This window comes from Carcharhinus amblyrhynchos, chromosome 22 (assembly GCF_965287045.1).
Source record: "Carcharhinus amblyrhynchos chromosome 22, sCarAmb.v2.hapA, whole genome shotgun sequence".
In the NCBI taxonomy this organism is placed as follows: Eukaryota; Metazoa; Chordata; class Chondrichthyes; order Carcharhiniformes; family Carcharhinidae; genus Carcharhinus; species Carcharhinus amblyrhynchos.
Window position 1 is genome coordinate 11945433 of NC_137345.1, and position 23780 is coordinate 11969212.

Consider the following 23780-nt stretch of genomic DNA (forward strand, 5'->3'; position numbering starts at 1 on the left):
TAGAGGTTTGTGTGGCCCTAAGTAAACTGGAGTATAAAGTTCTCTTCTGCACTTGGTCAACACTCTTCTCTTAATGACCATCGACAAAAAAAATGAACAAGACATTCTTTCCATTTAATGATGAGGGAATCTTGGTGCATAACAGTGACACAGTGGTTAGCACAGCTACCTCACAACGCCAGGGACCCGGGTTCATAAGAACATAAGAAATATGAGCAGGAGTAGGCCATCTAGCCCTTCGAGCCTGCCCCGCCATTCAATAAGATCATGGCTGATCTGTTGTGGCTCAGTTCCACTTTCCCGCCCTCTCCCCATAACCCTTAATCCCCTCTCTTATCAAGAACCCATCAACCCGCTTCTTAAAAATATTTAGCGAGGCAGCCTCCACCACTTCAACGGGCAGAGAATTCCAGAGATTCACCACCCTTTGAGTGAAGAAGTTCCTCCTCAACTCCGTTCTAAACCGCCTCCCCTTTATCTTGAGGCTGTGCCCCCTAGTCCTACTGTCTTTTTTGAGCGGGAAGAGTCTCTCCACCTCTATCCTATCCATCCCATTCATCATCTTATACGTCTCAATGAGATCTCCCCTCATTCTTCTAAACTCTAACGAGTACAAGCCTAGTTTATTCAGCCTCTCCTCATAGCTCAATCCCCTCAACTCCGGTATCAGCCTAGTAAACCTCCTCTGCACTCCCTCCAGGGCCAAAATATCCTTGCGCAGGTGCGGCGCCCAAAACTGCACAATTCTGGCCTTAGGTCATTGTCTGTGTGGAGTCTGCACATTGTCCCCGTGTCTGTGTGGGTTTCCTCCAGGTGCTCCGGTTTCATCCCACAGTCCAAAGATGTGCAGGTAGGTGGGATGCGCCATGCTAAATCGCCCCTTTGTGTCGGGGGATTTGTAGCGCAAATACGTGGGGTTAGAGTCATAGAAACCTCACAGTGCAGAAGGAGGCTATTCAGCCCATCGAGCCTGCACTGACCATAATCCCACCCAGGTCCTATCCTTGTAACCCCACATATTTACCCTGTTAATCCCCCTGACAATAAGGGGTAACTTATCTTAACCAATCCACGTAAACGGCATATCTTTGGACTGTGGGAGGAAACCCCTGCAGACACGGGGAGATTATGCAAACTCTGCACAGTGACTCGAGACTAGAATTGAACCCGGGTCACTGGCACTGTGAGGCAGCAGTGTTAACCACTGTGCCACCGTGCCAGTTATGGGGATGGAGTGGGATTGTCGTCGGTGCAGGCTCGATGGGCCAAATGGCCTCTTTCTGCACTGTCAGGATTCTATAACGGGCTACTGCAGAAGATGCCTATTCAACGCAAACTGTTTCTTCAAAAGGAAGGGGAGAGAACGGCACAAAAAGAGGGGCTGTCCCAAATGTCACAAGAAAATGTAAATAAAAAAACAAGGAGGAATCTGAAGGGGAATGAGCAGCAGAAAGTTAAGTACCAGAGAGATAACCATAGATGGGAAAGATAATAAGGAAGAGAAGATGTGATAATAAGCAACTCTGAAGTAATTACACAGGAATTACACTGCTTTTATTGAAGGACATATTGGGTATAATATTTTTCCTTGGTTGTGAATTATATGTGAAAACAAGCAGCAAGGTAGTGACAGTTTAATTAATATATACAGTGCAGTGAGCGAATTAACCAAGTGGGTTGAAGCACTCTGAGGAACTCTCACATAGCCTGGTGATCCATTAGGGAGTTCATTAAAATTGAACTGAGGTGATGAGCAGGTTTAATGCATTTGCTGCATTGCCCAGTTATAATGATACAGAGAAGCCTCATCAGGGACCAATCCATAATCCAGGCTTTTATCCAAGAACGGCTGCAACAGTTACAGAAACATGGTTCAACCTTCGCACCTACTAGGAGGCAGAATGGTGCCACACTGGTTAGCACAGCGCGAGGCGCCTGGGTTCGATTCCGACCTTGGGTTACTGTCGGCGTGGAGTTTGCCTATTCTCCCTGCGTCTGCGTGAGTTTCCTCCCACACTCCAAAGATATGCAGGTTAGGTGGGACTGGCCTCTCAGTGTCAGGGTGATTAGTAAGGTAAATACATGGGGGTTACGGGGATAGAACAGAGTTGAGGGGAAATCTGTTCACCAGCGGGTGGGGGATGTGCGGAATTCACTCCAACTGAACGTTGTTGAGGCCAAAACGTTGTCCGATTTCAAGAAGAAATAAGACATAGCTCTTGGGGCTAAAGGGATCAAGGGATATGGGAGGAAGGGGGAATCAGGATATTGAATCCGGAGATCAGCCATATTAAAATGAATGGAAGAGCAGGCTCAAAGGGCTGAACGGCCTGCTCCTGCTTCTAGTTTTTCTTTCTATAGGGCATGGGTGGGATTGTTGTTGGTATAGGCTTGATAGGCCGAATTGCCTCCTTTTACATTGTAGGGATTTTATGAGACAATGAAAGGAAAAGGCAGATCTATTTAAAAAGAACTTTAACAGTTGTATGCTATAAAACATTGTTGATTTGTCACCGGAATTAGCTTGAATATAAATTGCAAGTGACTCAGAATGTATTAATATATCTGGGATAAATTTAACTGACTGCACGTGTTAGCTTGAACAAGACGTGTCTGACCACAGCCACACTGCTCAAGAGGAAGGTGGGGGGGGCGGGGGAAGGAATGGTTGAGGTTACGGTGGTAGCAGTGATGTTAGTGCAGGAAAAACAGGAGGAAAGAGATGCCAGTTGTTTCTTTTTCCCCTCTTGGCTTTTCAGCTAACGTCAAGCGTCGGATTAAGCCCAGGATGGGGGCGCAATGCCTTATCTTGTCAGCTCGGACCTGGTTTGTCTGTCGTGTGGGGACCTTGAATTGGGTTCAATTGGATTTTGAATTTGGTTTTTTGGAGCAAGCAAGGAATGGATTTGTCGTTTGTCCAATCCACTCTGAACGATGTAACTTTATAAATGTAGAGTAATTTTTAAAAAAAATTTGGTAAACATTGTTTGTTTTTTCCGCTGGCATTTGTTTTAAATCTTAGCTTTGCCCCTCTTTTGCCCTACCCTTCAAAGTAACCATTATTTCCCCAAGTGAGTATCTATCACTCTCATAAATACCTCAACTGATTCTATACCAGTGGTTTTCTGTGGGAGTGCATCATACAATCTTTCAGGACCTGCAATTTTTTTGGGTTAATAAACTGCCTCAAATATATAAATGATAAATTTATGAATTTGTTAGGGACATTTAACCATTCATACAACCTCTGGAGGTGCAGCATGCCGATAGTATAGATTCATAGAATCCCAACAGTGCAGAAGGAGGCCATTCGGCCTGTCTCCAAAAGAGTGTCTTACCCAGGCATACACCACGCTCTATCCCTGTAGCCTCACACATTTACCCCACTAATCTCTTTAATTCGGCCCCTTGAGTCTGCACCAACTCTCTGACAGGGCACCTCACCCAGGCACATCCCTCCGGTCTATCCCTGCAACTCCACATATTTGCCCTGCTCATTTCCCTAACCCACACATTGTGGGGCACCAGGGGACAATCCACCTAACCTGCACATCTTTGGAGTGTGGGAACAGCACCCGGAGGAAACCCTCGCAGACACAGGGGGAAAGTGCAAACTCCACACAGACAGTCACCCAAGGGTGGAATCAAACCTGGGTCCTTGGCACTATGAGGTAGCAGTGCTAACCACTGAGCCAGCATGCTGCATATGGCTGGTGGCTAGCTGTTAATAAAATCTGGACAGAAATACTGACATTAAGCATCCACCACACTGTGTGCAGGCTGTTCAAAGGGCAACGTGGCAGAGTTCAAACTCTGTCCTCCATCTCATAACCACATCGAACAAGGGAGTCGGGTAGCCTGGCTAATTGGTCCATTTCAACCACATGGCACAGAGACCCATTGTTGAGGTCCTACAATCTCTGCAATGAAAAATAATCTAACAAAAAACAGGACAAAGGTAGGGCTTTCTTGATCTGAAGAGCTCTGGCCCACAGAAACCAGTAATTCTGCTGTGGATTGCCATTAGGTTTTGGAGTTCCATCCCACAACAGGTGGAGAGATTGGGGCTTCAATGCATAAGAAAATACAGCGAAGCCTCCACAGAAGTGTTTCCATGCAAGAAAAAAAGCAACAGCCACGAATAAGTAAGCAGGTGAATATGAAACAATGCAGTGAACAGCAATGGGGAATTGATCAATGAATGCAATGCCTGCATGAGCTAGGTACAATTACAATGTCCTTGTCCAGTGCAGATGAATTAAACCACAAACTCACCTTGTGGTGTGGTTTCAGAACCAGTGAAACTTGCCCCAGGGTAAAAGTGTGAACATTTTTTTAATTACATTCTTAAGCTTACAAAGCCATTGCTCAGAGTGGACCGGGCAGAACCAAATCCATCCCTTGCTCACTCCAAAAATCAAATTCAAATTGAATCCTATTCATAAGATAAATGCAAAATACTGCGGATGCTGGAATGCGAAACAAAAATAGAAAAATGCTGGAAAATCTCAGCAGGTCTGACAGCACCTGTGGAGAGAGAATAGAGCCAATGTTTCGAGTCTAGATGGCCCTTCGTCATTGTCTCAGCACCAAAGAAGGGTCATCTAGACTCTAATCATAGAAAGCCTACAGTGCAGGAGGAGACCACTTGGCCCATCAAGTCTGCACCAACCACAATACCACACAAGCCCTATTTCTGTAACTCTACATATTTACTGTTAATTCCCCTGATACTAGGCTCAATTTAGCATGGCCAATCCACCTAGCTGGCACATCTTTGTACTGTGGGAGGAAGCTGGAACACCCGGAGGAAATGGGAGCACCCAGAGGAAACCCATAGGTGCAGACATGGAGAATGTGCAGACTCCACACAGACAATGACCCAAGGCTGGAATTGAACCCAGGTCCCTGGCGTTGTGAGGCAGCAGTGCTAACCACTGTGCCACGGTGCCGCCCTGGAAACGTTGGTTCTATTCTCTCTCCAAAAGATGCTGTCAGAGCTGCTGAGATTTTTCAGCATTTTTCTGTTTTTGTTTCTGAATTCTATTCATGGTCCCCGCAAGAGAGACAAACAAGATCCAGGTTGACTGCACCCCATCTTGGGCTTGATCCTGCGCTTGTTCTTAAGCGAAAGGCCGAGATGCAAGCGTGAACGTACAAATTTAGGAGCAGGAGTAGGCGATTTGGCCCCTCAAAGCAGCAGTTGTAGCCCCACTCCTCACGCTCAGGGACTACCCAACATTTTGGCCGCTGTTTCTTTTACCATGAAGCAGTGGTGGGGGTCAATAGACGGCAGCAACACACAAACTAGAGAAACAAATTTACGTTCGTCTATTTTGTACGAGCTTCTGTGCAGGCCCACGTTGTCTCTCTCCCGGCAGACTGAAACACTGAGATCTGCCAACATTCACACAATGCAAATCCCCCGCAGCTGTCAAGCCGACACAGTTAACGCCACATTAGCCTACTCAGAATGGGAATGTTATTGAAGCATTGCAGGTAGAAGTGTAGTAAATCAACTTCCAGATTCCCTACGTTGCTCTCATTCACCAATGATTTGTCGTGACATAAATAACGTTTATGGAATTGTGCAGCAAGAATGAGTCCTTATCAGCCCATTCTGCCTGTGCCAGTTCATTATCCAGCTACGCCCTACTCTCTCTCTCACAGCAACATTTTCCTTTCCTCCTATTTAACCAATTGCCTTTTGGAAGCTATTATTTATTCTGTTCCCATCAGTGCACAGTAGGTCACACAACTTGCAGTGCAAAGACTTTAGGGGGGGCGGGGTAGCTTTCCCCTCCCGGGTTTGGGGGCACCACGCAAAGGTCTATTGACCTTGGTTGGGATTTTCCAATTTTGGTGTGAGCGCAACTGAAAAATCCATCCCTTCTCTCTGCTCTGGTTCTTCTACCCTCCGATTATTGACCTTCTTGCCCGTGGAACCATTTTCTCCCGATCTAGGCCCTATCCGAAATCTTTTAACATCCCTATTTAAACGTTCCCTGAATCTTCTCTGCTCTAAAAAGGGGAATAATCACAGGTTCGCTCATCCTTCCAGTGATTCCAGTAACATTTTTATTTCAGGGGCACAGTGGTTAGCACTGCTGCCTCACAGCGCCGGGGTCCCGGGTTCAATTCCAGCCTCGGGTGACTGCACATTCTCCCCATGTCTGCGTGGATTTCCTCTGGGTGCTCTGGTTTCCTCTGACACTCCAAAGATGTGTGGGTTAGGTTGATTCGCCATGCTAAATTGTCCCTTAGTGTCAGGGAGATTAGGAGGGTAAACATGTGCGGTTGCAAGGATGGGACCTGGGTGGGATTGCTGTCAATGTAGGCTTGATGGGCCAAATGGCCTCCTTCTGAGGAGGCATGGCAGCAGAGTGGTTAGCACTGCTGCCTCATAGCGCAAGGGACCTGGGTTCAATTCCCGGCTTGGGTCACTGTGTAGAGTTTGCATGTTCTCCCCATGGCTGTGTGGGCTACCTTCGGGTGCTCTGGTTTCCTCCCAAAGACATGCGAGTTAGGTTGATTGGCCATGTTAAAATTGCCCCTTAGTGTTAGGGGACTGGCAGAGTAAATTTGTGGAGTTATGGAGATAGTGCCTGAGTGGGATTGTTGTCAGTGCAGGCTCGATGTGCCAAATGGCCTCGTTCTGCACTGTACGAATTCTGATTCTATGAATTAATGCCTCAAAAATTCCTCCTCATCTCTGTTTTAAAGGATTGTCCCTTTAGCCTGACGTTGTGCCCTCTGGTTCTAGTTTTTCCAACTAGTGGAAACATCCTCTCCACATCCAGGCCTCGCAGTATCCTGTAAGTTTCAATAAGATCCCCACTCATCCTTCTAAACTCCAACAAGTACAGACCCAGAGTCCTCAACTGTTCCTCATACGACAAGCTCTTCATTCTAGGGAACCTCCCCTGGACCCTTTCCAAGGCCAGCACATCCTTCCTTAGAAATGGGGCCCAAAACTGTTCACAATACTCCAAATGCCGGAGCAGACTCGATGGGCTAAATGGCCTAACTCTGCTCCTATGTCTTATGGTATTACGATCTCAGAACACAATATGCATTTCTGTCAGCAGATAAAGAGTCACAGAGCAAAGGAAAGAAGGTCTAACCCCATTTGTTGACAATTATGACATGGTAACGCTAGTCGAGTAGAATTTATAAACAAATTACTCCCCTTCCACCTACAACCTCAACACTAAAATCTGACGCCACTTCTCCACCGACTCTGCTCTTTCCTCCTCGCTCTGGCGAGGTCTTGCACTTTGAACCTTGGCTCTGGACCCCACCCCCCTCCCCAGCTTCTCAGTAAACCACACACATTCTACGAAAACAGAGATCAGGCACGTACATGCTTTTGGGTTCAATCATGACATTCCAAAACAATGCCAAGACCACAAAAAAACTGTTGACCACTTTTAAAACTGACATGATGCAATGGTACACAGTCTTACCTAATGGGTAATGCATCAGCTCACCCTGAAGTAATCGTTTTGTGACAAACCCTTTTCAGACTAGCCTAATCAGGAATGAATCAAACTGGCTCTCCACAAATGTAATGGAGGAACAATGTGCAAAACAATTGTGCAAGAGAAATTAAACAGGTCTCAAAAGCTGTTCACAATCCCCTCCTGATCCTACTGTGCGCAAGGGTTGAAGGGCCTGTACCGTACTGTACTGTTCTACGTTCTATCTATACATACACAGTTCAGCTAATGAAATTCAACAATGAACGGTGGCAATGCTGAGCACTACTACCTCATAATGCACAGGTACTCAGACTCAATTCCAGTCTCTGGCAACCCTGTGGAGTTTGCACGTTCTCCCCGTGACTGCGTGGCTTTTCTCTGGGTGCTCTGGTTTCCTCCCACAGTCCAAAGGTGTGCAGGTTAGGTGGATTGGCCAGGCTAAATTGCCGCTTAGTGTCAGGGAGGACTTTCTAGGGTAAATGCATGGGGTTATGGGGATAGGGTCTGGGTGGGATGGTGGTTGGTGCAGACTCAATCGGCCGAATGGCCTCCTTCTGCATTGTAGGGATTCTATGACTCTCTGACAGCAAGTGTTGGTTTTGTCCTTCTATTGAAGGGAGCAATGTGAACTATACAATACTGGAGTGCAGTTTTACAGGCTGCTCTGAAGATAATAGTGAAGGGAGCACTCTGACATTCACATTCCTGACCACAGACACACTAGATTAGAAACATAAGGTAAATAAAGCTAATGACAATATTGGAGTAGGAATTGCAAATAAAACCTCATCTGTTATTTGAGCAGAGTATTTACATTAGGATGGGCACATTTCTAGCCCAAAGATATAACTTCCCACTATTTATTTTTTCCTAAATAATCCTTCCCAAACGCATGCTAGAACCGAGGAAAGGGAAAAAAGTTGACAAATCAGGAAAAAAAATCATAATTATGCAAATGAAGCAGTTATAGTGGTCTCACAATACGCTTCCCTGTTGTGACAACTGTTTAGGAATCACTCCAGAGACAGAATTCAATTTGAAAATTAAATCTTCACGCCATGTAGTGCAAGGACACAGATATTGCCAGAGTGTAGCGAGAGCTGGTGTTTTCAGACAAGAGCCGCAGCAACACTGAGGATCACAGGAAAGATGTGATCTTTAGGGGATAAAAGGGGGGCGGTTTAGAATGGAGTTGAGGAGGAACTTCTTCACTCAAAGGGTGGTGAATCTCTGGAATTCTCTGCCCGTTGAAGTGGTGGAGGCTGCCTCGCTAAATATTTTTAAGACGCGGGTTGATGGGTTTTTGATAAGAGAGGGGATTAAGGGTTATGGGGAGAGGGCGGGAAAGTGGAACTGAGCAGCGACAGATCAGCCATGATCTTATTGAATGGCGGGGCAGGCTCGAAGGGCTGGATGGCCTACTCCTGCTCCTATTTCTTATGTTCTTATTAAAACTACATTCCAGTATTGTATAGTTCACTGGAAAGGGTGCAGAGGAGATTCACCAGGATGTTGCCTGGGATGGAACATCTAAGTTATAAAGAGAGGTCGGGTAGGCTGGGGTTGTTTTGTCTGGAGCAGAGAAGACTGAGGGGCGACCTGATTGAAGTGTTCAAGATTACGAAAGGCATGGACAGGGTGGACAGGGAGCAGCTGTTCCCCTTAGTTGAAGGGTCAGTTACGAGGGAACACAAGTTAGAAGTGAGGAGTGGGAGGTTTAGGGGGATTTGAGGTTTTTACCCAGAGGGTGGTGACGGTCTGGGAGGTGTTGGAGGTGGGATGCCTCACATCCTTTCAAATGTACCTGGATGAGCACTTGGCACACCATAACATTCAAGGTGATGGGCCAAGTGGGATTACGTGGGCAGGTCAGGATCTCTTGTGCATTGGCGCAGACTCAATGGGCCAAAGAGCCTCTTCTGCACTGCGGTATTCTGTGGTTAGCTTGGCCATGTGGTTGAGGGAAAGGGGATAAGGTAACCAATAGGCAGGTTAATGTAATTAGAACTACACGTTCATACACTGACTGGTTGAACTAAACAGTCTGCACCCCTGCATGATTTCACACACATCTCGGATTAGTTCAAAGCCTTGCTGCAGGAATGTAGGAAAGCACAGAAACTGCGAGCACGTATGCTGCCAAGTAGTGGTTATTGTGACACCTCAAAGAGTAAACAAATATGTTTTTCAAAAGGAGTCTTGATGACAAACATTCATTTGCTTTTTGAGCAAGTTCAAATTGTGCTGAGGGTCGAGATGGATTAACATCAGCATCCAGCCAGAAATGCTATGGCCATCTCAGATTTTACAAGCACAATTACAGATCCTTAATCTAGAGCAAGAACTTGGCTTTTTATCCAGTGTCAGCCGCGGTTCAGCTGCCAACACCCTCCTCATTAGAAGGTTGTAGTTTCAAGTTTCACCCCAGATGTCCAAGAATATAATAGAATCATAGAATCCCTACAGTGCAGGAGGAGGCCATTCAGTCCATCAAGTCTGCACCTCCAACAATCCCACCCAGGCCCTATCCCCATAATCCCACATATTTATCCTGATAATCTCTCTAACCTATACATCCCGAGACACTAAGGGGCAACTTAGCATGGCCAATGCATGTTGCACTGTTGGAACTGATGTCTTTCAGAAGTGGTGCTGCTCAGATGGAAAAGCAAGGAAGTTTTCTCCCCTTCCCTCATGGCTTGGCCAATATTTATCTTTCAGCACCTCGAAGAGTACAACACGGTCAACGTGGAAAACTTGACCATTGTTACACTTTCTGCGATGGTCATTTTTCAAATGTTTTCAATGTTCCTCCAGATATTTTACGAATGAGGTGTATTTACAAAACAAATTCTCCTTCAAGCTACATCACTATAGCAGATTACCTATCATTATTCAGGTGGCACAACAGTTAGCACTGCTGCCTCACAGCACCAATTCCTGCCTTAAGAGACTGTCTGTGTGGAGTTTGCATATTGTCGCCATATATGCGTGGGTTTCCTCCAGACGTTGCAGTTTCCTCCCACACTCTGAAGATGTGCAGGTTAGGGGGAGCGGCCATGCTAAATTGCCCCTTAGTGTCCCAGGATGTTAAATTGAGATGGGATTAGCTACGGTAAATGTGTGGGATTACAGGGATAGAGTGGGGGAAAGAGTGCCTGGGTAAAATGCTCTGCAGGGAGTCTGCGCAGATATGGTGGGCTGAATGGCCTCATCTGCACTGTAGGGCTTTTATATTTCTGTGGTTTATCATTGCAGTTCGCAGGGTCTTGTTGTGACTGCTGCATTTCTTACATTACAAACAATGAATATAATTTAAAAGTGCTTCACTGGCTGGACAGTGCTTCCGAGGTCATGGAAAGTGCAACGGCAATACAAATGGTTTGCCACTTCGTAATTTCCTATTCTCTAAATGAATTGTTCGTCACTGCGGCAGACTAAGAGAAAGTAGATTTAAAAGATAAACTACAGTACAATTTTGTTACATACATTATGAGGGACAGACCAAAGCCTATATACGACTGACTGGGAGGTATATAAATAAGGAGTCACTACAGAGTTGCTGGCATACATTTTCTTTTAGATTTCCAAACTGAGCAAATGCTTTTAAACAGAGAATGGCCAGAGCAGCATTTAAGAATCCAATTTATTAAGGGCTTGAAAACATTGAAGAAGTTTATTTATTAGTGTCACAGCTTGGCTTACATTCACGCTGCAATGAAGTTACTATGAAAATCCCCTAGTCACCACACTCTGACACCTGTTTGGGGATATTCAGCGGCAATTTAGCATGGCAAGCCCACCTAACCCGCACGTCTTTTGGACCGCAGGAGGAAACCCACGCAGACACAGGAAGAACGTGCAAATTCCGCACAGTGACCCAAACCGGGAATCGAACCCACGTCCCTGGCGCTATGAGGCAGCAGTACTAAGCACTGTGTCATCCCGTTAACAGTTTTATGTGATATTAAGTTAAATTAGGAATATGCTTCGTTTCTCAAGAAGGATTGGGAATACTTATTGGATGGTTGAAGTGGGATAAGAAATTCAGCTAATGTTCTGGAGACCCGGGTTTGAATTCTGCCACAATGGATGGTGGAATTTGAATTCAATAAAAAAAAATCTGGAATTATGAATCTATTGATGACCGTGAATCCACTGTCGATTGTTGGAAAAACCCATCTGGTTCACTAATGCCCATTAGGGAAGGAAATCTGCCCTCCTTACCTGATCTGGCCTTCATGTGACTCCAAAGCCACAGCAATGTGGTTAATTCTCAACTGTCCCCTGAAATGATTTGGCCATGGCCAAATAGGGATGGGTAATAAATGATTTTGGCAATTGTTTACCCTCAACCCTAATAATGCGGATTTTTATGTGGATCAATGGGGATGAAGTAGAAGGGGTTGAGACCTTCACATCTTTAGATGTCCAGATCACCAACCCATGCTGACACTATAGTTAAGAAAGCTCACCAACACCTCTACTTTCTCAGAAGCCTAAGGAAATTTGGCATGTCAGCCACGACTCTCACCAATCTTTTCAGATAGAATCATAGAACCCTACAGTGCAGAAAAAGGCCATTCAGCCCACTGAGTCTGCACCGACCACAATCCCATCTAGGCCCTACCCCACATATCCCTACATACTTTACCTGCTAATCCCACTAACCTATGCATCTCAGTACACTAAGGGGCAATTTTTAGCCAATCAACCTAACCAGCACATCTTTGGACTGTGGGAGGGAAGCGAGGCACCTGGAGGAAACCCATGCAGACACAAGGAGAATGTGCAAACTCCACACAGTGACCCTGAGCTGGGAATCGATCCCAGAACCCTGGAGCTGCGAAGCAGCAGTGCTAACTACTGTGTCACTGTGCCACCCCTTTATCACAGCTTGGTATAGCTCCTGCTCTGCCCAAGACCGCAAGGAACTACAAAAGGTTGTGAATGTAGCCCAATTCATCATGCAAACCAGTCTCCTATCCATTGACTCTGTCTAGACTTACTGCTGCCTCGACAAAGCAGCCAGAAATAATTAAGGACCCCAAGCGCCCTGGACATTCTCTCTTCCACCTTCTTCCGTCAGGAAAAGGATACAAAAATCTGAGGTCACGTACCAACCGACTGAAGAGCAGCGTCTTCACTGCTACCATCACACTTCTGAATGAACCTACCTTGCATTAAGGTGATCTTTCTCTACACCCTAGCTTCAACACTACATTCTGCACTCTCTCATTCACTTCTCTATGTATGGCATGCTTTGTCTGTATAGCGCAGAAGAAACAATACTTTTCACTGTATGCTATACACGTGACAATAATAAATCAAATCAAATTTTAAAAATTTCCAGCCTCTGCAGATTCACTCAGGCAACACTAACTAGAAGCGGCTTGGAGTCAGCTCACTTGCTCCCTTTCCTTTGAGTTGGTTGAAGGATGATTTGATCAAGGGACACCCTGACTGTGGGCTATTAAGGATTAATTTGTGCTATGACAAATCGAGCAGTTTCTAAAAGAACCAGGTGCCTTGGCCACAGTCAGTCAGATCTGGAAATTTCCGCCCTCACCATAGGACTTGTGAACGGCCAGACGACAGGACTGCGGAAGCACAGACAAAGGGTGAACCTCCTAGAATGCGCTGGGGACGTGGCTACTTAAAGCAGTCTCTGACCAACCACAAGCAGCAACTTTTAAGTCTTTAAATCCTCATTATTTTGGCCCACTGCTGCTTTAAAAGGCTAAGGCAGCCAGCTCAAACGCTGTAACTGTAAAAAGGTTGCACAAGCATTTGAAAACAAATTTGTTCTGCTTTCCAGCACAGTCTGTTGAACTCTTAAATTCCTAATCAAACTGTTAAACCTACAGTCCCTCATCAATCTGTGGTTGGATGGATGGTGTCAATCATAGAATCCCTTCAGGGCAGAAGGAGACCATTCGGCCCATTGAGTCTGTATCAACTCTGAAAGAGCTCCTTACCCAAGCACTCCCCCCCATCCCATACTTACCCTGCTAACTCCCCTAACCTACACATGCTGGGACACTCAGGGGCAATTTATCTTGGCCAATCCAGCCTGCACTGACAACAATCCCACCCAGGCCCTTATCTCCATAGCCCCGTGCATTTACCCTACCTAGTCCCCCTGACACTAAGGGGCAATTTAGCACGGCCAATCCACCTAACCCGCACATCTCTGGACTGTGGGAGGAAACCGGAGCATCCGGAGGAAACCCACAGAGACACGGGGAGGACATGCAAACTCCACACACACAGTGACCCGAGGCTGGAATTGAACCCAGGTCCCTGGTGCTGAGAGGCAGCAGTGCTAAATACTGTGCTGCCGTTCCACCCAAGTCCATGAGAACACTAACATTTCATCGTGGACAAAGAGGGAAACACAAAACAGTCCAAGTACAATTCAGAATGCACCATCAGGTCAGAAGCACAGACAGGGTCTGGAGTACACCCTTCTTTCCCAGAAGGGTGTACTCCAGACCAAATCTCCCTTTATCTGAAAGAAAACCATACTGAAGGTGAAGCTATCACCAAGAGATAGAATACCCACCTATGACATATATACTTTGTAAAAAAAAACCCTCAGTAGGACACCACCAAGAATGCTACAGCAGGTTTGATTCCTATCTTGAGCGACTGCATGTGTGGAGTTTACACGTTTGCCCTGTGTCTGTGCGCATCTCCTCTGGTTTCCTTTCACAGTCCAAAGATGTGTAGATTCAGGGGATTAGTGGGGTAAATATGCAAAAGTTACACAGATAGGACCTGTGTAAGATGCTGTGTCGGAGATTCAGTGCAGACTCGATGGGCTGAATGGCCTCCTTCTGTACAGGTTTTCCCTGGACGAGGGAAGGCAGATAGGGTTGGGAGAGGAGAGGAGAGAGATTAAGAGATGAACTAGTGTTTCCATTCCTGGAGCAGGCATTTTCGGAAAGCACAAATATTGGATGAAGACAAAACCAAATTCACCTCTCAGCAGTTATCCATTCAGTACCATAGCTCACCTATGCAGAGCAAGTTGATGGTGGATCAGAGGAAGTGAAATAGCAGCTCAGCAAGGACTCAGGAAACTAAGGAGAAACTGCCAGGGAACTCATTTAGCAATTCATAGCAAATGGGCACTGGACACAGGGCTGCGTTTTAAGCACTGGTCTTTATCGACTGGACGGCAGACAGAATGTCATTTGGGATCTGCGGAACGAGAATAGAGCCAACATCAAGTCAGGATGAAGGGTGATCCAGACTCTCAACATTGGCTCTATTCTCTCTCCACAGATGCTGTCAGACCTGCTGAGATTTTTCTGTTTCAGATTCAGCATCTGCAGTGATTTGCTTTTATATTAGAATCTTAGGGATCTGCATTATTGTAACTCCACCTACTTATAAGTAACAAGAGGTTGTTAGAATGAATGAGGGTGACAGGACACACAGCGTCATAAAAACAGAAAATGCTGGAAAATCTCAGTAGGTCTGATAGTATCTGCGGAGAGTACAGTCAATGTTAAGTCTGAATGACTCTTGAAACATTGGCTCTATTCTCTCCCCACAGATGCTGTCAGACCTGCTGAGATTTTTCAATACTTGGTTTTGGTTTCAGCTTCCAGCTGAATTTACTTGTAATTCAGTACATTTACTTTATCTTCAATGAGAGGACTAGATTTCCAATTTTCTGTTCATCATCCTCAAAGGTGTCTTCTCATGAGCTGAACAGTTCAGATGGCATGACACTGTCCAAATAAGCATAAGAGTCGGACAAAAGCAAACTTTAAAAGTGTTTGCTTTTTCTCTAAATCTATCTGTCCTCTTCCCTTGGTAATCCCAAATCTCTCATCAGATTTTCTTCTAACCTGCTCTGTTCTAATAAAAGATAAATCAGTCTTTCCCTACCTCTGTAAATTGCTCCATACATGTTTCATATCCTTAAGTTAGGGGACTTAACACCAGGCACAATATTCTAACTGTGGCCTAACCAACTCCACTGCGCAGATAACTCTGTTCCAAACTGCCTGAAGGCAAGTGTGAACAGTCTCAGGTAGTGGCGCCTGGATATTGAGGAGCAACCAGCCTAGAACCAGTTGAGTTCCCATGCAGTTCTGAGTGTGTGAGAGTGTGAGAGAGAGAGAGAGAGATTGCTTGTGTGAGACAGAGTGCGTGTGTGACAGAGTGCATGCATGCGTGTGAGAGGGAGAAAGAGAGAGAGCGGGTGCGTGTGCGAGAGTGTATTTGTGTGTGAGAGTATGTGCTGTGAACATGACTTACAGACAATGGGTATTGTATAAAAAGGGCGAACTCAGAACATGAGCAGCTTCACTACACGATGGCAACACTTTGTAATTGACACCATGAGCACATTCCCACCCAGTGCAAAGCAAAATTGCTGCAACTGAGTTTGGAAGTGAAATTTATTTGTGTTTTAAGCTAATCATTAACATTGCACTATTTGCTCTGCAAACCGATAGTTTTTTTAATAAATAAATATTGGCACATGGCATTATTATGAAGTGACTTTTCAACTCTTTGTTCATTGTCATGCATGCTGTCCAAGCTAGGATTCTAAGATCAACATAGCGCAGAACAGAATTGGATGCATTCTTTATCCATAGGCTATAAATATTTGGAGAAATCAAACCAGAATTATTCTCAGTCAATAGGTTACGTGCATTGACCTGAACAGGCGCTGGAGTGCGGGGACTAGGGGAATTTCACAGTAACTTCATAGGTGTTAATCTAAGTCTTACTTGTGACTAATACATAATAAAGTATTTGCATTAGCTCTCCCTTTTTTCAGGGAGATGAAATTAGGGAAATGTCAAGGAAAACATTATTGTTTTCAGCAGAAAATTAAGCTTTTGTCTCTTAAGTCATTCTTTAAGTTATTTATAAATGGCAAAAGGCACTTTTATCAGAGCACCGCTCAGTAAAGCCAAAGATTATATACCCAGGCCATCACCAAGACCACTTATTCCCACCTTCATAACAATGTTCGTCTCTTCCCTGTTGAATCTCATTATCCCAACTGACATCCTTCTTACGCTGAGAATTGACTGTTCCAACACACCCCTGGCCACTTTCAAAACTCCACTGCTCACGTCAAAGCTCACACCAAATCCCGCTCACAGGTCCTTGCTGGCCTACGTTTGCCTCCCTCAATTTAAGCATCACCTCAATTTTAAAATTCACCCCCTTGCTTTCCCCACCAACTCGATTTTCAAGTTTGTTGATGACACCACCACTGCTGTGGGTCGGATCTCAAACAATGGCAAGTCAGAGTACAGGAATAAGACAGAGAATCTAGTGAACTGGTGCGGCAACAATAATCTCTCCCTCAATGTCAACAAAACGAAGGAGATTGTCATCAACTTCAGGAAGCGTAAAGGAGAACATGCCCCTATCTACATCAACGGGGACAAAGTAGGAAGGGTCGAAAGCTTCAAGTTTTTAGGTGTCCAGAACACCAACATCATGTTCTGATCTCCCTATATCAACACTATAGTTAAGAAAGCCCATCAACGCCTCTACTTTCTCAGAAGATGGAGGAAATTTGGCATGTCAGATACAACTGTCACCAATCTTTACAGACGCACCACAGAAAGCATTCTTTCTGGTTGTATCATAGCTTGGTTTGGCTCCTGCTCTGCCCAAGACCGCAAGGAATTACAAAAGGTCATGAATGTAGCCCAATCCATCATGCAAACTAGCCTCCCATCCATTGACTCTGTCTACATTTCCCGATGCCTCGGCCACGCAGCCAGCATAAGCAAGGACCCCACGCACCCTGGACGTTCTCTCTTCCACTTTCTCCCATTGGGAAAAAGATACAAAAGTCTGAGGTCACATAACAACCGACTCAAGAGCAGCTTCTTCCCTGCTGCTGTCCGGCTTTTGAATGGACCTATCTTGCATTAAGTTGATCTTTCTCTACAATCTAGCTATGACTGTAACACTACATTTTGCACCCTCTCGTTTCCTTCTCTATGAACAATATGCTTTGTCTGTATAGTGCGCAAGAAACAATACTTTTCACTGTATGTTAATACATGTGACAATAATAAATCAAATCTAAAATCAAATTGTTTTCAAATTCCTCCACTATTTCTCCCCTTCCCCATCACTGTAACTTCCCCCAGCTCACAACCCTGGCCTGTTTTTAATTACTCCACCGTTGGTGACCATGTCCTCCGAGGCCAAGGCCCGAAACTTTGGTCATACTTCCTTAAACCTCCTGGACACACTTTCTTCCTTTGAAGCACATCTTCAAGCCTATCTTTTTGACCAACTCCCCAAATATCCCTATGTGGCTCAGCTGTTGCTGATAGGAGACAACGCATGACACTTTCAATCATCTAACAACGCTCCCCCGCCCCCCAGCTCTGAACCCCAAGAAATATTTGCCTTTAGTTTTAAAAAGATAAAAGCAGCACAGTGGCACAATGGTTAGCATTACTGCCTCACAGCACCAGGGGCCCAGGTTCAACTCCTGGCTTGGAGTCTGCACACTCTCCTTGTGTTGGCATGGATTTCCTCCGGTTTCCTCCCACAGTCCAATGATGTGCGGGTTAGGTGGATCGGCCATGCTAAATTGCCCCTTAGCGTCGGGGGGGGCTAGTTGGGTAAATGCATGGGGATAGGGCCTGGGTGGGACTGTGGGCGGTACAGAAGGAGGCTATTCGGCCCATTGGGCCAATGGCCTCCTTCTGCACTGTAGGGATTCTATGATTATGTTGCACCTGTCACACAGTGAACTGTTTCACATTCAATCCTAAAAATGGAGGACGTAGGGGGTGTAATTCTTGATAAACAGTGTGGCATTTCTCCGCATTGTATTTAAATAGCAACACGTGCCACTCCCAAGGAGAGGGAGAAATCCTTCCAGTTGTACAGTTAAGATACCCAGGTATCACCCTTAACACAGTGAGAGCCACTATTAAACCCGCCGCGGGTTTAACAGAAGGCTATTGAAGCCATTTTCCCCACTAGGGAATATGTTTAAGACAGAATGCTAATTTTCTCTATTTATTTTATGGGACGTGGCTGCCACTAGCTGGAACAGCATTTATTTATTGCTCATCCCTAACTGCCCCTCCAATCCAGAGCACATTTGGCAATCAACCGCATTGCTGTGGACCTGGAATCACATGCCAGGCCAGACCAGGTAAGGATGGCAGATTTCCTTCCCTAAAAGGACATTTGTGAACCAGGTGGGTTTTCACAACAAACGATCCAGACTTTTGATGCCTGATTTTTTTTAGTGAACTCAAATTTCACCATCTGCCGTGGCAGGATTTGAAGCCAGGACCCTGGATCTTGTCCTGGGTCTCTGGATTACAAGTTCAATGACGATACCACTACGCCATTGCCTCCCAGATAATACTCAACTCTTAGGTAAAATTTGTTCCTATAGTATCTCAAATAACAAAGCGTACTGGAGCCCAGGGAGAACAAAGCATTATTAAGCACACCTAAATCATTATTCTAAAAATAACACTGACTGGAACCCAGCATGCAATATTTGCACCAACTATGATTAATTCAAAATTGTATTTTTAAAAATAGGAACAGGAAGCAAACTTCATGTAAATTCCTCTGCAAAATGCTACAGAATTAAGTAGTTAAGTAACATGCCAGATCTTACAAAGCAAATATCAAAATATTGAACTGAGCGCTTGAACAAATCACTTCTCCTATCAGGAAGATAGAGAGACTTGGCATCAAATTCATTCTTCCTCACAAAAGCGAACAATATTTCATAGTTGCCAGCTAGTATAACATGCGAATAAAGGTTATGATTAGCATTTCTGCTGGATTACTGCAAGTATAAGTCGCACAAGGCAGCCTTTTCTCTCCAACAGGGTTTTGACATTCCACAAGTAAATACGGAATGATTTTTATGCATGCCATGTACACTTTACTTATTCCAATTTTAATAAGAACCAGTCATTGCGTGGGACATGCAAAGCAGACTTTTAAAGGAGGAATTACTTTCTCCCCCAGTGGAAAAAGTATTAGCTAGGCACCGCAGTGCTCCAAATGCACAACGTGGTCGGGTGTGTGTCCGCTGCCAAGATTTTACACATTGCCAAACGGTCACTGTTTGTGGAGGTGCTTAGAATCACAGCATCTATAGCACGGAGACAGGCCCTTTGGCCCAAACTGGTCCGTGCCGACCAAAATGCCCATCTAAGCTAACCCCATTTGCCTGCATTTGGCCTACACTCCCTAAACCTTTCCTAACCATGTACCTGTCCAAGTGCTTTTTAAATGTTGTCACGTTCCTGCCTCAACCATTTCCACTGGCAGCTCATTCCATACACGTACTACCCTCTAAAAAAAAAGTTGCTCCTCAGGTTCCCATCAATTCTTTCCCCTCTTAGTGGGTAACAATATTCACTTTCCCCCTCAGGGAAGAGAGATGGATGGGAGTCCTATTACTTTTAAGTTTATTGATTAGTGTCACAAGTAGGCTCACGTTTAACACTGCAATAAAGTTACCGTGGAAGTCCCCTAGTCGCCACACTCCAGTGCCTGTCCAGGTACACTAAGGAAGAATTTAGCAAGATTAATCCATCTAACCCGCACATTTCCCAGGCCTATTCCCACTGGGACTGCTTACGAACTGGTGTGGTCGAGGACCCGAGTCCGCTACTTGCGATTAGCCTGGAAAAATCTGGGCGGCACGGTAGCACAGAGGTTAGCACTGCTGCTTCACAGCGCCAGGGACCCGGGTTCGATTCCCGACTTGGGTCACTGTCTGTGTGGAGGATATGAGTCGCCACCAGCGGTAACTCATTAACAGCGTCTGCATGTCAGCGGTAACTCTCTCCCCTTGTTTGCGTGGGTTTCCTCCAGGTGCTCCAGCTTCCTCCCACATTCTGAAAGACATGCTGGTTAGGTGCATTGACGTAAGAACATAAGAAAAAGGAGCAGGAGTAGGCAATCTAGCCCTTCGAGCCTGCCCCGCCATTCAACAAGATCACGGTTGATCTGAAGTAGATCAGTTCCACTTTCCCGCTTTCTCCCCATAACCCTTAATTCCCTTGTCTATCAGAAACCTATCTACCTGTGACTTAAATATATTCAGCGAGGTAGCCTCCACCACTTCAATGGGCAGAGAATTCCAGAGACTCACCACCCTTTGAGTGAAGAAGTTTCTCCTCAACTCTGATCTAAACTGCACCCCCCACCGCCCCCCTTATTTTGAGCTGTGCCCTCTAGTTTTGCTATCCTTTCTAAGTGGGAAGAATCTCTCTACCTCTACCCTATCTAGCCCCTTCATTATCTTATATGTCTCTATAAGATCCCCCCCTCAGCCTTCTAAACTCCAACGCGTACAGACCCAGTCTATTCAATCTCTCCTCATCGGCTCACCCCCTCATCTCTGGTATCAGCCTAGTGAACCTTCTCTGCACTCCCTCCAAGGCCAATATATTCTTTTGCAAAAGCGGTGACCAAAACTGCACACAGTACTCCAGTTGCAGCCTCACCAGTGCTCTGCACAGTCACAGCAAGACCTCCTTGCTTTTATATTCTATCCCCCTTGCTATGAAGGCCAACATTCCATTCGCCTTCTTGATACCTGCAAGACTGGGTTTTTGCGATTCGTGCACAAGGACCCCTAGGTCCCTCGGCACCGTAGCATGCTGCAGCTTTTCGCCCTTCAAATAATAATCCCTCCTACTATTATTTCTACCAAAGTGGATAACCTCACATTTGCTAATGTTATACTCCATCTGCCAGGTCCTCGCCCATTCACTCAGCCTATCCAGATCTCTTTGCAGACTTTCCGCGCCTTCCACGCAATTTGCTTTTCCACTCATCTTCGTGTCATCAGCAAATTTCGGTACCCTACACTCAGCTCCCTCCTCGAGATTGTCTATGTAAATGGTAAACAGTTGAGGCCCCAGCACCGATCCCTGCAGCACTCCACTAGTCACCAACTGCCAACCAGAATAGCAGCCATTGATTCCAACTCTCTGCTTCCTATTAGACAACCAATCCTCTATCCATGCTAACACCTTACCTCCAACTCCGTGCACCCTAACCTTTTGCAGCAACCTTTTGTGAGGCACCTTATCAAACGCCTTCTGGAAATCTAAAAACACCACATCCACCTGTTCCCCTCTGTCTCCCGCACCAGTCACATCCTCGTAGAAATCCAATAAATTTGTTAAACATGACTTCCCCTTCACAAATCTGTGCTGCGCCTGCTTGATCAAACCGTTCTTTTCTAGGTGCCTCGCTATTTCTTCTTTGATGATGGATTCTAGCATTTTTCTAACTACAGACGTTAAACTAACCAGCTTATAATTCCCGGCCTTTTGTCTGCTACCTTTTTTAAACAGCTGACCCGAACAGGCGCCGGACTGTTGCGACTAGTGGAATTTCACAGTAACTTCATTGCCAGTGTTAATGTCAGCCTTACTTGTGACTAATAAATAAACTTTAAAAAAATTGTTTGGTGCCACTAGGAAAACCAACGCATGCACACTTACCTGTACAATATCCAAGACCATCCCAGCTGCCACTGTCCCAAAGCCTGCCAGCAGGAACGGGAACACAACCTGCAGTCCAATAGAGAAAGAGGTCTCTTTAAGGGAATCATGACCCCGGCTCGGGTCGCTGCTGATATCGTCGCTGTCGATACTCTGGCTGCCGTTTTCCAGGAGGGCATCTTCCTCCCTCAAACCCTTGGCATTGGCACGGGAGTCTCTCACTACAGCCTCCACCCTTTCGCCCTGCTCTCTCTCCTCTGCCAAATAGTCTGAACTCTCTGCCTCCACCAGCTCCGTGGAGGAGCTTGGAACTATAGAGATGGCAAATTCATCAGAGCTGCCAACAACAGGGTAGACATTCCCATTCGCATGGTAAAGTGGACCAAGCTCTTTCTGTTCCGTGGCGTTAGACATTGCGTATTCACAACCTTTGGGATATCATAATGCGTCCCCTTCCTTTCTTTCCTCTGGATCTGTTTCAAATATCGAAAGCTTTCAAAACGTTTGTTGCCCCTTTCCCTCAAAGAAAAATAAAAAGGTCAGCTCTGGCAGATTTTATTTTTGAACAACTGGATCGTAAGACCTAGGGAAGAAAGATCCTTTTTCAGCTTCTCATTCCCAGTTGGAATTGGCAGAACTGCATTTTCGTCAGAATTCAATCCACAAGACCAGCTTTCATGATGGAAATGTGGCACATTTTCAAACTTTTTTAAAACAAAAAAAACCACCTTTCCAGCGTATTAACAGGAACAAGCGAGGGCAAAGGTCTCTTTCCGTGGTGTCTCTGAGTCAGTCTGACGTGGGAAACTGTTACAAGCTCGCCTCTGTGAACGGAAGAAAAGAAAGAAAGACACGTTAACATTTCATTGAAATAACATATCTTGGAGTTGGAGGTGGAGGTGGGGGGGGGGGGGGGGCTTGACAAGCTGAATTTTGTTCAAAACCAGCCTCAATGTGGCTCAGTCAGGAAACCACAGTGACAAAAAAAAACACACTTCAAGCAACTATAATAAAAGCAATTAGGCTGAAGGACCTGATAAATATTAGTGAGAAAGAAAAATTATCTGGCAAAACTCCTGAGCAGAAAGGGAATCAACTTGCAGTTCCAATTCAGTCAGTAAGTCTATCTCAGAATCTAATGCAGAGAATCCAGTGTTCCCCAGTTCCCAGACAGTTTTTTAAACTTTCCTCTTGTCTGCCTGGGGGAATCTCCAAAGACATTTACAAGGGGAGGAAAGGAAGGAGCTTTGTTACCCTGTCAACAGCAGCAGCAGCAAGCTAGAAGCTGGCTTCCTTGACTGGAGCCTCCTGCAAAGTCTCCACTCCTTGTGGCTTTCTTCCCCCTTCCTTTGGGGGTTTTCTTTGCTGGTGCCACCCGCCCCCGCCTCAGAGAGGAGGGGAAAGTGCGGTGGGGGGGGGGGGGAATTTGAGTGATAGAGACACCTCGTTCCCTCTTTGCGGGTTAAAATGTTACCTGGTGGAAGATATGAGTCGCTGCCGGCGGTAACTCATTAACCGGTGGTTGAGTGACTGAGTGAGTATGTCAATGCCTCTGCAGCACGGCCTCCCTCTCCTTCCCGCCTCCCTCTCTCAGCTCCCAGCTCATTCCGCCAGCGCCGCGCACGCGCACCCTCGGCACGCCCCCCCGTCAATGACATCACCCACGACCAATCGGAATGCCAACCCCCCGCTGATGGACGGGCGATCCGACCAATCCAAGCCGCAGATCTGGATAGGAACCCTCCCCTTCCTCATGTCACAGCGGAATGGAACTCCATGTATCAGAGAATGTAGC

At 45.7% G+C, this 23780-nt stretch overlaps 1 protein-coding gene across 2 annotated transcripts in view; it reads right to left on the bottom strand.

Annotated features, from left to right (window-relative positions):
* Positions 1-23558, bottom strand: part of LOC145356901 (solute carrier family 41 member 1-like) — a 66789-nt gene extending 43231 nt beyond the window's left edge. The window contains exons 1-3 of one of the 2 annotated variants that reach the window (XM_080209890.1): positions 23460-23558; positions 22714-22809; positions 21986-22054 (exon numbers count right to left, since the gene is read on the bottom strand). In XM_080209890.1, coding sequence (XP_080066016.1) covers positions 21986-22006 — 21 coding nt within the window. In that variant the 5' untranslated portion in view covers positions 22007-22054; positions 22714-22809; positions 23460-23558. Of the gene's footprint in view, positions 1-21985; positions 22810-23459 lie in introns of both variants that reach the window. The other variant, XM_080209889.1, reaches the window with a different exon arrangement.
* Between the last annotated feature and the right edge of the window lie 222 nt (positions 23559-23780).